The 11,876-nt window shown below is 38.5% G+C and overlaps 3 protein-coding genes across 3 annotated transcripts; 2 read left to right on the top strand and 1 right to left on the bottom strand.

Moving 5' to 3' along the window:
• Positions 1 to 36: 36 nt before the first annotated feature.
• Positions 37 to 2,649, top strand: mettl18 (methyltransferase 18, RPL3 N3-histidine). Its single transcript, XM_060872465.1, has 2 exons — positions 37 to 242; positions 374 to 2,649. The coding sequence occupies exons 1-2, from the start codon at positions 117 to 119 to the stop codon at positions 1,250 to 1,252; spliced, it is 1,005 nt and encodes a 334-aa protein (XP_060728448.1). The 5' UTR covers positions 37 to 116; the 3' UTR covers positions 1,253 to 2,649.
• Positions 2,650 to 2,904: 255 nt separating this feature from the next.
• pgam1a (phosphoglycerate mutase 1a) lies at positions 2,905 to 5,689 on the bottom strand. Its single transcript, XM_060872466.1, has 4 exons — positions 5,442 to 5,689; positions 4,593 to 4,867; positions 4,223 to 4,403; positions 2,905 to 3,595 (listed from the first exon to the last, which is right to left on the bottom strand). Exons 1-4 carry the CDS (start codon positions 5,578 to 5,580, stop codon positions 3,426 to 3,428), a joined length of 765 nt encoding a protein of 254 aa, XP_060728449.1. The 5' UTR covers positions 5,581 to 5,689; the 3' UTR covers positions 2,905 to 3,425.
• A 1,402-nt stretch (positions 5,690 to 7,091) lies between these two features.
• marveld1 (MARVEL domain containing 1) lies at positions 7,092 to 8,450 on the top strand. Its single transcript, XM_060872462.1, has one exon. The coding sequence runs from the start codon at positions 7,364 to 7,366 to the stop codon at positions 7,850 to 7,852; it is 489 nt and encodes a 162-aa protein (XP_060728445.1). The 5' UTR covers positions 7,092 to 7,363; the 3' UTR covers positions 7,853 to 8,450.
• Positions 8,451 to 11,876: the final 3,426 nt, after the last annotated feature.

Raw genomic sequence — 11,876 nt, 5'->3', positions numbered from 1 at the left:
TAAAATAAACGGTGAATACTTTCCTGTCAACTTGCTTCCGCCGAAAAGCATCATGGGATGTGTAGTTCAGGACACACAGCAACAAGGTGCACGAGTAAAACACCCGCTACACGGTTATGGCATTTAGTTTTAATTTTGATATTTCATTGCGGTTAAAGCAGAACTGTAACAATAACAGCACGCTGGATGAGAAAGAAGAAAATGAAAATCAAGATACGACGAAGAACCAAAGCCAGGTTGAAGTAAGTAGCCAGCTAGCTGCACTTGTGCTAGCATGTCTCCAGCTATATTCATATTTATGGTAGCTTATCTGTCTAAATGTTGATTTATCTAGCTTTATAAGGCATAAATTTTATAAACTTTCCATATACAGGAGGCCAGTACACCTAAGAAGGTGAAGGAAGCTCAAGAGCATAAACATGCACCAGATCTTCTTTCCAACATTGAGAACTCAGTCCCTGAGACAGTCACTATAGGTTCATTACCACCTCTTCTTTACCTCAACGAATCTGTTTTTGAGCAAACTGCTCCTGAGCGAGACGATGCTGAGAAGGTCCTGTCTCAAACCATCACCCAAAACACTGATCTTATAACCGGAGTGTATGAAGGAGGACTTAAAATCTGGGAAGGCACCTATGATCTGCTCGAGTATATAGATGATGAAGGGGAGATGTTCTCTGGAAGAAGGGTGTTAGACCTGGGCTGTGGCGCAGGGATCCTTGGCATTCTTGCATTAAAGAGAGGTGCAAGCAAAGTCCACTTCCAGGATTATAACAGCACTGTGATCGAGCAGCTTACAATCCCAAATATATTCCTCAACTGTGAGGAAGAGGGTGGTGAAGAGAATAGAGGAGATGAAGATGACAGCCCAGCACCTAAACGACGATCTATGGAGAAAAATCACACACTCGTAGATCGGTGCAGTTTTTTCTCAGGGGACTGGGTTTCGTTTCTCTCACTGATACAAAGTCAAGATCCCACATTGAAATATGATCTGATCTTTACATCAGAAACGATTTACAACACAGATTACTATCCTTCTCTTCATGACGTGTTTCAGAAATTGCTTTCTGAGCATGGTTGTGTCTATTTGGCAACCAAGTCTCACTATTTTGGAGTTGGAGGTGGACTGTATTTGTTTGAAAGGTTTGTGGAAGAAAAAAATGTATTCCAAATCAAATCTTTAAGGGAACTGGATCAGGGACTTAAACGGCACATTGTTTCTTTGAGGTTCAAGAAATCACTCTTGTAGTACTTTATGTGCTTGTAAGATCAATTATATAATACAAAGGCTATCATTATTACAACCTTGAAGGAAAATTCATTCCTTAAATGTATTGAATATGTTCACAATTAAATGCTTGTAATACAACTAGCAATTCTAGTGCTGTATTTTCTAGGGATGCACCGATCCAAGCATTTTGAGTGGATCGGGTATCGGTGGTGCGTGACCGATCCAAATCCGATACCCGTGGTCATGGGCGTCGGAACCATTATATGTGCGTGGGACAGGACCCACCCACTTTAAGACCAATAATATTGGACCCACCCACTTTTACCGTCTCTATTCAGCACATAATGTCTTTTTTTATTACTTTTCAGAGCGCCGCCAGTCGAATCCATTCTGCTTGAGGAATTCCCTAAATTAAACTCTATTCCACTATTACCTACAGCATTGACCACGCTCCTGCTTCCTGAAATCCATGGGCGTTGGAACCATTATATGTGGGTGGGACAGGACACGCCTACTTTTTTATTTACTTCCGACGCCCATGCCCATGTGTTGGTTGAATAATGAACAGCAATCATAGACTATTGCTTAAACTTACACCAACATTAACTTAACTTACATTAATGAAAATAAATATAATAAATTTTATAGGAAATATGTTGCACAACCACCTGCGACAGACAGGCAAGTTTAGCAGGCGCCCTTTTCATTTACCTCAGCGCATTAAACATGTTGCTTATGTGGGTGCAAGGTTTACTGTTTCATACATTTTGCATTGTGTTTCAAAAGTTCTAATTTAAGAATAACTTTAAAATATTGCCTTTTCTTTAGAAAAAAAAATTAATTTAATAATTGCAGTATATATGGTTTATATTGTTCTTTGCCAGAAACAAATAAATCTTAATAACTAAGCGAGTTGTATACATTCTTTATTTTTAAAGGTAGAAAAGAACACAGATATCGGATCGGTATCGGCCGATACCGGTAAACGCTGGTATCGGAACGGAAGAGAAAAAGTGGTATCGGTACATCCCTAGTATTTTCACTATATTGTGAGAAATTAGGGGTTAAACATAAGAGTCTGGTTATTTTTCCCCTCACTTGCCATTTTTGAACAGTATCCAGTGCAATGCAGCTATATGGTACAGTCTTGCAGAGTTATGGCAGTTTAGCTGATTAAAGATTGAAAAACAACAAAAAAAGTCTAAACATTCTAACAAATCTTTAAATGATTACACATTAATTATACTGATCAGCATGCTAATCCTTCAGGGTGGATTTGTCCTTTAAACTCTGCTTTGGCTTGAACTTTGCATGCATCTATGCTGCCCTCTTCATATTGTATTACTAAACCTCACCTTGAAGCAAAGGGTTGCCAGGCATCTAACGAGCAAGTATTAAATGTAGTGTTCAGCAGATTTTGTCTATTGTTTCCAGTCCATCACAGCTTGGGTTTGATTTCTAAGCAGGAAACAATCCCCCACACAGAGGTGTTAACTCTCAGACCCAGTCTTAAGCCCAAATAAATCAGGAAGGCTATTCAGCATAAAACCAGTGCCAAATGGAGAATCAGATGATCCATTCTGAAGACCCCAATCAGGGAGCAGCAAAAAATCATGTGACTTTGAAACATGTACAATAAATATAAAATAAATTGTCCATCAAACTTGAAACACAGGTGTATTACACTTTTATTGGGCTTCTACTCAGTGCAGCACTGCAAAACAATTCATTATATTAGACTATTTAAATCTTTACAACCTGAAACAGGACAAACCTTTGAACAAAAGTACATTGTCTAAATTCCTTTCAAAGTGCTCAGCATCCAAAGACATCAGACTCATTTAAAAGAAGCCATTGATACTAACTTTCAAACCACATTCTGATGTTACAGAACCCCTTGTCTAAACAAAAGGGTCTGATTATTTATTACACTCTTCTAATCCAGTAAACTATTCTTCCTGTAGCCTACAGCTCAGCTTTCTGGTCCATAACGAAATACACAAGCATTTGGTTGAAGGTTGTTAAGATGAATTGGTCTGCGATGGTGTTTTGGTCAATAAATATTTTTTAGATACAATTTCAGTTACATGTACTTAACTAACAATGTGACACCAAACATGCACTGAATCACGGTGTTATGAGTTTAATAGTAGAGATTTTCAGTGCTTTTAAACAATCAATGGAAAATCAACTACTTTTTGGCCTTTCCCTGTGCAGCTACAGCCTCCATGGCCTTTCGCACAGTTTCCTCATCACCCAGAAACTGCATAGGCTTGATAGGCTTCAGGTTCTCATCTAGTTCATAAAGTATGGGGATGCCTGTAGGGAGGTTCAACTCCATAATGGCTTCTTCTGACATATCTGTATGGAAAAAAAAGTGGATTCATTCATACATGTGATCAATGCACAGATATAAGCATGAATGCTTGCTCTAAACAATTACAAATACCTTATTTATTAAACTGCAAATAATTTTATATATATATATATATATATATATATATATATATATATATATATATATATATATATATATATATATATATATATATATATATATATATAATAAAGTTGGTAAAACTGTTGTTTGTGATTTAAAAGAAGTCCAAAATTATTGACAAATTAAATTATTCAACTAGACAGAAAAAGAAGAAAGGAAATGTGAGCAGTGTGTTAGAGGAAGCACTGAACTGACTTAAAGTTGCATCACTGGAACATTAAGCACACTCCTCGTAGTGCTTATTTTGTTATTTCCGGCTGACTGTGAGCTTTGCCTTAATGGAGTTTTTCTAACATGCACATATGGATATGAAAAATAGGGTATGACTGAATTTTCTCCTTTGGATTGGCCTACAAAAACATTTATACAAAACTGATAAATGAGGCTCCAAATCTATGATTCTGTTATAATGTATACATCACAGCCAGAGTTAACATTAATTCAATATGCAATCAGAAGTCACATATAGTTTGCATTAAGGATTGTACCTTCCAGATGCTTGACTATACCCCTCAGGCTGTTGCCATGGGCAGCAATCAGCACCCTCTTGCCCTGTTTAATCTGAGGTACGATCTCTTCGTTCCAGAATGGAAGTGCACGAGCAATAGTGTCCTTCAGGCTCTCGCATGAAGGTAGCTGGTCCTCGGTCAGGTCAGCATAACGCCGATCCTACAAACAGATAAGGTGTAAAACTCTTTGCCGGCAAGCTCTCAGCTCCTAGTAGTCTACTTATAAATCGGTTATATAGATTTGTACGCTTTCCAACATACGGGATTCTTATCAGACGCTTGCACAATTCAGTTCAACTTTGACCCATAGCACCAATGAACCATGCTTCACAAATATACCCAGGCTCACCTTGCTAATAACACTGTAGAAGTCATGGTCTGCCTCCATAGGAGGAGGTGGGATATCATAGGATCGCCTCCAGATCTTCACCTGTGCCTCACCATGCTTGGCAGCAGTCTCAGCTTTATTTAAGCCAGTCAGACCACCATAATGGCGTTCATTAAGACGCCATGTCCTGTGCACAGGAAGCCACATCTGGTCGATGCCATCCAAAACAAGCCATAAGGTGCGGATGGCTCTCTTCAGAACAGAGGTGTAACAAATATCAAACTCAAAGCCAGCATCTGAAAAGGAAAAGGAAAAATGTATTGAATGTACATAGTCTGGTTAATTCTCTAAACAGTTCACATGATTTGAGACTTGGTATGCAATAGATTATCATTCCAGATCGTTAGCCATGTGCGTTATATGATTGAGTGAACAGGCTAAAAAAAAAAAAGGTTCGGCACATGAAAGGGAGCACGTTCAAGGCTGCACGTTCACCGCCGAACAGACACGCCTTCTTCGCGCTATTGGCTGGCAGTAAGCAAGCGGAGGAATCTGATTGGCTCGAATAGAAGTAACCCGTTTGACGACACATAGCGGAAGACAGAAAGAGCTGCACTGAATTTGTGACTCTAGTGAAGAGCGAACGTAAAATGTCAAGTTTCAAATTAAAAAACGTGGCCATCAACGTGTAATCTTGAAAATGCGTTCACAATAAACTGATAGCAAGAAATCAATAAAAAATTTTTTTAAAAAAAACCAGCAGAAATTTAGGGAACTCTTACACCTACTGACGGTGTATTACAGCCATTACAGCCGAATCCCTAGCATTAGTAATCCAGTGATATTTTAAACACATTTAACATCACAAACCTCTTAAAGCATCTCCGCCTCTCTTTGCCTCATGAATCCCGGTGTCACTGAGATCAGCATCGAACCAGCCACAGAAGCGGTTCTCCTGGTTCCAGCAGCTCTCCCCGTGGCGAATCAGCACTAATTTATGAGCAGCCATTTATATCGTTTTATCCCTTTTTAAACAATAAAATGTTCCGTGCAGGTACCAAGAGCACTTCACAGCACTTGGGTTGAAATCATGCAGGTTGTCGACCTCTACGAAAGAGCTAAGTATCCACTGTCCTAGAGCTCTGATTGGATGATCAGCAGATTTGCGTCACTTTCCGCTCAGAACTCCACCAATTAGAACGGCACTTCATAACATTTCCCCGCCCCGTTTTAGTTGCTGCTGCAACCTAATTTTTCAATTGCCTGTAAGATATCAGTTAGACCAAAGCAATGAACACACGAAGGCTATGATTCAAATTATATTTATATTATGATAAATTATATTTTCTAGCACACTATACTATGCTAATAATCAGCCTGAAAACAATGAACCCACAATTAAACACAGAAAATTAAGTGACAGAATATGTTTTTATATAAAATTCTGTTGTACACAATTTTGATGCCACGTGCAAATCCGAAACTTGTCCGCCAGAGGTCGCTGTTGATTAAAATAAGTAATGGTGTCTAAAGTTACACACCGTTGTATGGAAGACATTTATAAAGGGTCTATTTGTCAAGATGCTGTATACACCCGATGGAAGAAAGTCAACAAACATTTGGTCAGAGACGGTTGTATCAGGTGATTATACAAGTGAAACAAGATTTTGTGTGAATTTAGGATGATTTCTCATCTTGATTCACAGGCAGAAACAAGAAAAGAAATATATAATAGCCAAAAGCTAAATAAATAAATAAATAAATAAATAAGAAGAAGAAGAAGAAGAAGAAGAAGAAATCACAGAATCAGTAGTATCATGTGATATTTAGGTAGAGGTCTACAATGCCCTTTGCTAAACAGCCATTACAGAATAACATACAGCGCAGCCCTATAATTTGTGCCTTTTGAACACAACTGTAACAATTATCCCTATATCACTATAAAAATCACTATCACTATAAAAATATAAAGGCCTCTGATGTAGAGGGAAGCATTGGTGCTTCATAGTCTGTGGAGTTTCACATGTCCTTGTTGATTTCCTCCAGATTCTCCAGTTCTCCTACTTCCCCAAATATGTGGCAGTAGTTTGATTGCCAATTTTAAATTGGCCCTAGATGTGAGAGTATGTGCATGCACTGGTGTCCTATCTGAGGCGTATTTTCGTCTCATGATCAGAGATTCAGCGATAGGCTCAGGATCCACTGTGACGCTTACCCGAATCCTCTCCTGTGCTTAATGAAGTTACAGTATATGAATGATGAATGTTTTTTGTATTTTTTTGCACATGGTGTCCACATATCTTAACTGTTCAGTGACATTTATACAATTTGATGTTGCAATCAGTCATGTGAATGTCTTATAGAAACCTGGATTTTTTTTTTCATATATGGGATAAATCAAAATGATTATCCTCTTCCCCTTCTTCATTCCTCCATGGCTGTGGGTGTGACCATCAGGCAGAATGATGGTTAGGGTTTCAGCCAACCCTCTGCTCTGTGAACCTCCTCCTGTTGCTGCTGGAAGGAAAAGAGGGGGAGGGAGACTAAATCTTCCAGCTGCCACAGAGGAAACGGAAGGGACGAAACAGAAAACTAATTTCAAAACTTCAAGTCTATGCTCAAGCATTGCTCTCTGAGATCTTCTTCTTCTTCCTCTGAATCTTTTACAGACTTCTTTTGGAAATTCCACATTTGTTTCTACCTTTGTTGCTAATCTCCAGTTGTTTCTGTGGTTGTTGGGAAAAAAGTCTCCACCCTAAAGAGAAGAAAGACAACTAATCCACTGTGAGGAGATGTCCCCCCAGCCACAGGTGACAAGGAATTTCCAGGAGTTCCTCAAGAGCTTTTTGGGGATTATACGGATCCTACAGATTCTCTTGGGAGCTGGTCTTTGGGTCACTGTTGCTACCAGCAAGTATGAGGGCTCCGTTCACTTTGTTCTCTTTGTGGCCGTGTTCTTCTGGCTTCTCACTCTCACCCTCTTCTTTATCACTCTGCTGAACAAGCAGGACCTTGTCCCCATCCTAGGAGGGGAGCGGTGGCTGTTAACTAATGTGATACATGACATTGCCGCTACATTGCTTTATTTGTCTGCAATCGGCATTATGATCTACAAAATGTCGAAGAACGCCTACTGCAATGTGCCACGGTACAAGCTCACATGCTTGTATACCGTCTACCTCACTGGCTCTGTGTTCGCCTGCCTGACTGCCTTCGCCTACCTTCTGTCAGCCATATACGGCTCCTGCAGAAAGTGCCGGGGTGAGCAGACAGTGGTGTAAAAACCCATGGGACATTTGAGGGATGGGGGAGGGACATTTCTTCTTTTCTCGGAGAGCCCTGAGTGGGAGAAAAATAGCCCTTGTCCAGGTTGCACACAGCTGGCTTATGGAAAAAAAGATCTTTCCTTTTCTATTAAAGCAGAGGGTTTGATCCCTTTGTCTCAGGCTTCCAGGTTGGTTGATTTTGTATAAAGTAATTTAAACTCTATATCTTCATCAGCCACAAAGCATATGTATCTTATTTTATATTTTATGTTTCTAGCTACTCAACATGTTGTGTAACAGAATTCGATGGCTTCTTTTTATCATTCCTGTTACAATGACAAGCCAACAAACAATCTAATATGCTATGTCTGTAGCGTTTATTTTACTTTTTTTTTTATGACTGAATGTGCATAAATTACATGTGTTGGTGTATGTGTACAGATTCTAGCAGAATAAATAATGCCATCAAGAATGTCAATGACAATACACTTTGCTTAACATGCACAGATGAGCAATGCTATGTAAAAATGTCCATCTACAAGTATTTATATTTCACACAAAGTAACTGTCAGGCTGAATAAATAATTAATAAAAAGTAAATGATCACTTGAAACTCATCTCTGTCAGTAGTGGGGAAGATTTGTGTCTTTGCTGTCTCAGCTAAGTCCAGATAAGGCTAAAAGACAACAGCTATGATAGCATTCCACAGAAGCCAGATTGCTGCTTTACACCAGACTGAGCCAACAAGTCAAGACTTTGAGCAGACTGACTTTGTTTAAGCTCCACTTACTTCATTTGAGTGTTTGATGTTAATCCAGAGATTCCAAATGTTGGATTTTCTTTTTTAAATTCCACTGAATTGCAATAAAAGTTAGTTGATAATGTCTCTAGTGGGAATTGATGGGGAGTGTGTTACTGTAATCTCAGAATAATGATTGTACTTCCAAAGAAATGCAATGAGGCTGGGCCTCAGCTGCACAGCAGCATTCATCTTCCATATTAAGTAAAAAAAAAAATCTCCATTTATTTTATGTTGTTTGTACAAGAACTCTAAATCCTGTTACTACCATAAAAGGCATAAAAATACAATTGACCCTCTTTACGAGCTGCTAATAGCGTAATCTCTGGCTCTCTTACATAGAAAGAGAACACTGATCACTATAAACTTTCTCCAGGTCCAACATGGAATACAAACAGCATTTTCCTAACAACATAGGTACTATTATATTTTTGCATTCCAACAGTACACAGTGATACCTCGAGATACGAGTTTAATTCGTTCTGTGACCTTGCTCTATCTCAAATTTCTCGTATCTCAAAGCAGTTTTCCCCATTTAAATGAATTGAAATCCCATTAATCCGTTCCAACTCGCAAAATTCCACTCCAGTTGTTTTGTTTGTGTTTTGAATATGAAAAATGTACAGTTCCTGTATTTATAAATGACAAATATTGTATAAAAACATACAGTAATAAAAGAGAATGTTAAAAAATAAAGTGGTTTTACTTTACGGAAGATGTGCACGGAGGTTGAGGGAGGAGTAAACAGGCGGAGGAGCTAGGAGGAATTACACTTTCACTTTTGTTCACTTACTCGCTACTGTACACTCTTAATGCTACTTTACACTTAAATGGAACTTAACTAAACTTCATTTAGAGCACGGAGAGCAGCAACTAGAAAATAGAATAAACCCCCGTATAACAGAACCATTAATCGTGCATAGAGTTAAAAATAGGAAAGGAAAATAATAAATGAATAAATGGATAAATAAATAATTAAATAATTAAAGAGAGAGAGAGAGAGAGAGAGAGAGGGGGGAGAGAGAGAGGGAGGGAGAGAGAGAGAGAGAGAGAGAAATATGTGGAGATTTAAGACGTAAACTGGTACAAGGAACACAGGTTCCGGCATGGCGGAGTCGGGGTTGGAGGAGGGAGTTTAGATCGCAGCAGCAGTGAAGCGCTAGAGCGGCTCAGTGAATGGTAATTTTAATGGTCGGGTAATATGGATGTTGTAACCGTATTGGTGCGCGTCGTGGACAGCTGATTAACAGCTGATGCACGCGTGATGACGTGGCCTGACAGAACTAAAGCGATGCTTGATTTCTCTTAACTGAACTTAATTGCTACAATTTCTGTTTTCTTTACATTCATTTTGCTTAATTTTCTTCATCGCTTTTCTCTTCACTTGTTTTTGCCTTTTTTGTCACTCTTTCCTCACTAACATCTGCCGGTCGTTTTAATAAAAACCTGTGAGATCAGCATATCGGATATGGTGTAGTTGCACAAGTTAAAATTTTTTAAGATGGTCGGCACCTCACGCAGCCCCTTTGCGACTCTCTATAGGAAATGAATGACTTCCTGTTTATCGACCGTCGTTTGTCGTGTGCAGTGGAAAGGCGGTTTTAACCGAGTGAGACGCGGGAAGCTGAGGCGGGAAACAGAGCGCACGTGGTTGTTGGGGATCTTTGTTTCGGCGGCGCGGCTCGGATGCTCGTATCTCAAAAATTTGCTCGTATCTAAGCCAAAAATATGGTCGAATCACAGCTCGTATCTCAAAAAATTCGTATGTCAAAGCACTCGTTTCTGGAGGTATCACTGTATATAAATGACTCAATTACTTTTTATAATTATATACATTGTAAATATATATATATATATATATATATATATATATATATATATATATATAGCCATATATGATGTTGAAAATAGGAAAGTGTTTAAAGACTCCATTCTCTGTTTCTCTGCTTGTTACTATTCTGTTTCTCTGCTTGTTACTATAGACGCTTATGACTCTACTGAATATGCCAGTAAGCCTCTCACTAAAATTCCTGTGAAGCAGCAAGGCCGTACAATGCAGAGTCTGTTCCTCACAAGGTCAGTTGAAAAGCTCTGAATTCACAACTTTTTTATGTTCTGAGCAAAAATACATTTCTACACCCTGTTTCTTCTTCTAACAGCAAATTCTTACCATGTGAGCTACTATAGACAACAAGTAATAACAAATATTATGCCAGAGCAAACTTTCAGAAAAAAGCAGTTTCCTGTATGAACCCAGACAGCAAGTACAACAGTCTCAATGCTATGACTTTTTCAGTTTCTCTGTGAATCCAAGCCAGGATTTGCTTCATTTGCATCATTAAACAACAACAACATTCATAATCATACTTTTAAATGTATTAAAATGAATGCTTTTCTATGTACTGTTCTGATTGGATGTCCTTCAGTCAATAATAATAATATTAAATAGTTGTGGGATATTCTAACATTACCTTGAAAAAAAATTCTACTGTACATAACAACGATTACATATTAATGCCTCATAAAAGGAAATGCCTCATATTTAAAAAGAGCAGCAGACTGTGACTCCAAACAGAGGTATGGTGAAAACCCTAAGATGGATATAACTCCAATGTGTATCATATATTTCTATTACAATAGTCTACACAGCTGCTGATGAATAAGCCCTCTTTAGTATCCCTCCACCCCAACTAATAGTGTATCTGGCAGTGCTTCGATGAGATCAGAGCTGCACATGTGGACCCCGCCAAGGCAGCATTAACCACACACATTCCTCCAAGTGACGCACCCTTGTACATGGTACAGGATAAAATATATTAAAACTGAAAATGAGCGGAGAAAACACCAAAACCCAAAGCATGCAAGAGAGGTATTTAAACACTTTAATGGACTTAATTTTTAACACCACTGATGACAACATTGAAAAGGATTGCTCCCTGGGCATAGATCCAAGAATGTGTACTCAAACACAATGCATTATAATGTCATATCTCTCAGTTTGTTATGTTTCTACATCACTGCTCAATTCTTCAGTAGTCACAGTATTACCAAGAATGCAATGCTTTACACAAAATTACCCAATGTTTCAGAAGACAGAATTAGTTTTGTGAGGAAAGAGGAAATTACGTTACATCCTGTTTCATAGGTGCCATGTTTCGGTTAAATGTGGTAAAGGGATGGACATTTGTGGGTTGGGCGTGCTATTTATACAATTCTAGAAATACAGAGACTACAGATTTT

Source organism: Tachysurus vachellii, chromosome 6 (assembly GCF_030014155.1).
Source record: "Tachysurus vachellii isolate PV-2020 chromosome 6, HZAU_Pvac_v1, whole genome shotgun sequence".
NCBI lineage: Eukaryota > Metazoa > Chordata > Actinopteri > Siluriformes > Bagridae > Tachysurus > Tachysurus vachellii.
This window is presented reverse-complemented; position numbering and strand designations above follow the sequence as displayed.

Excerpts from the sequence above, each read along its gene's own strand:
- mettl18 (XM_060872465.1), top strand. The coding sequence starts at position 117 with ATGGCATTTAGTTTTAATTTTGATATTTCATTGCGGTTAAAGCAGAAC. Across the intron at positions 243-373 it reads AGAACCAAAGCCAGGTTGAA|GAGGCCAGTACACCTAAGAA; the intron begins GTAAGTAGCCAG and ends TTCCATATACAG.
- pgam1a (XM_060872466.1), bottom strand. The coding sequence starts at position 5,580 with ATGGCTGCTCATAAATTAGTGCTGATTCGCCACGGGGAGAGCTGCTGG. Across the intron at positions 4,404-4,592 it reads TCTACAGTGTTATTAGCAAG|GATCGGCGTTATGCTGACCT; the intron begins GTGAGCCTGGGT and ends ATCTGTTTGTAG. Across the intron at positions 3,596-4,222 it reads TATAGTCAAGCATCTGGAAG|ATATGTCAGAAGAAGCCATT; the intron begins GTACAATCCTTA and ends TTTTCCATACAG.
- marveld1 (XM_060872462.1), top strand. The coding sequence starts at position 7,364 with ATGTCCCCCCAGCCACAGGTGACAAGGAATTTCCAGGAGTTCCTCAAG.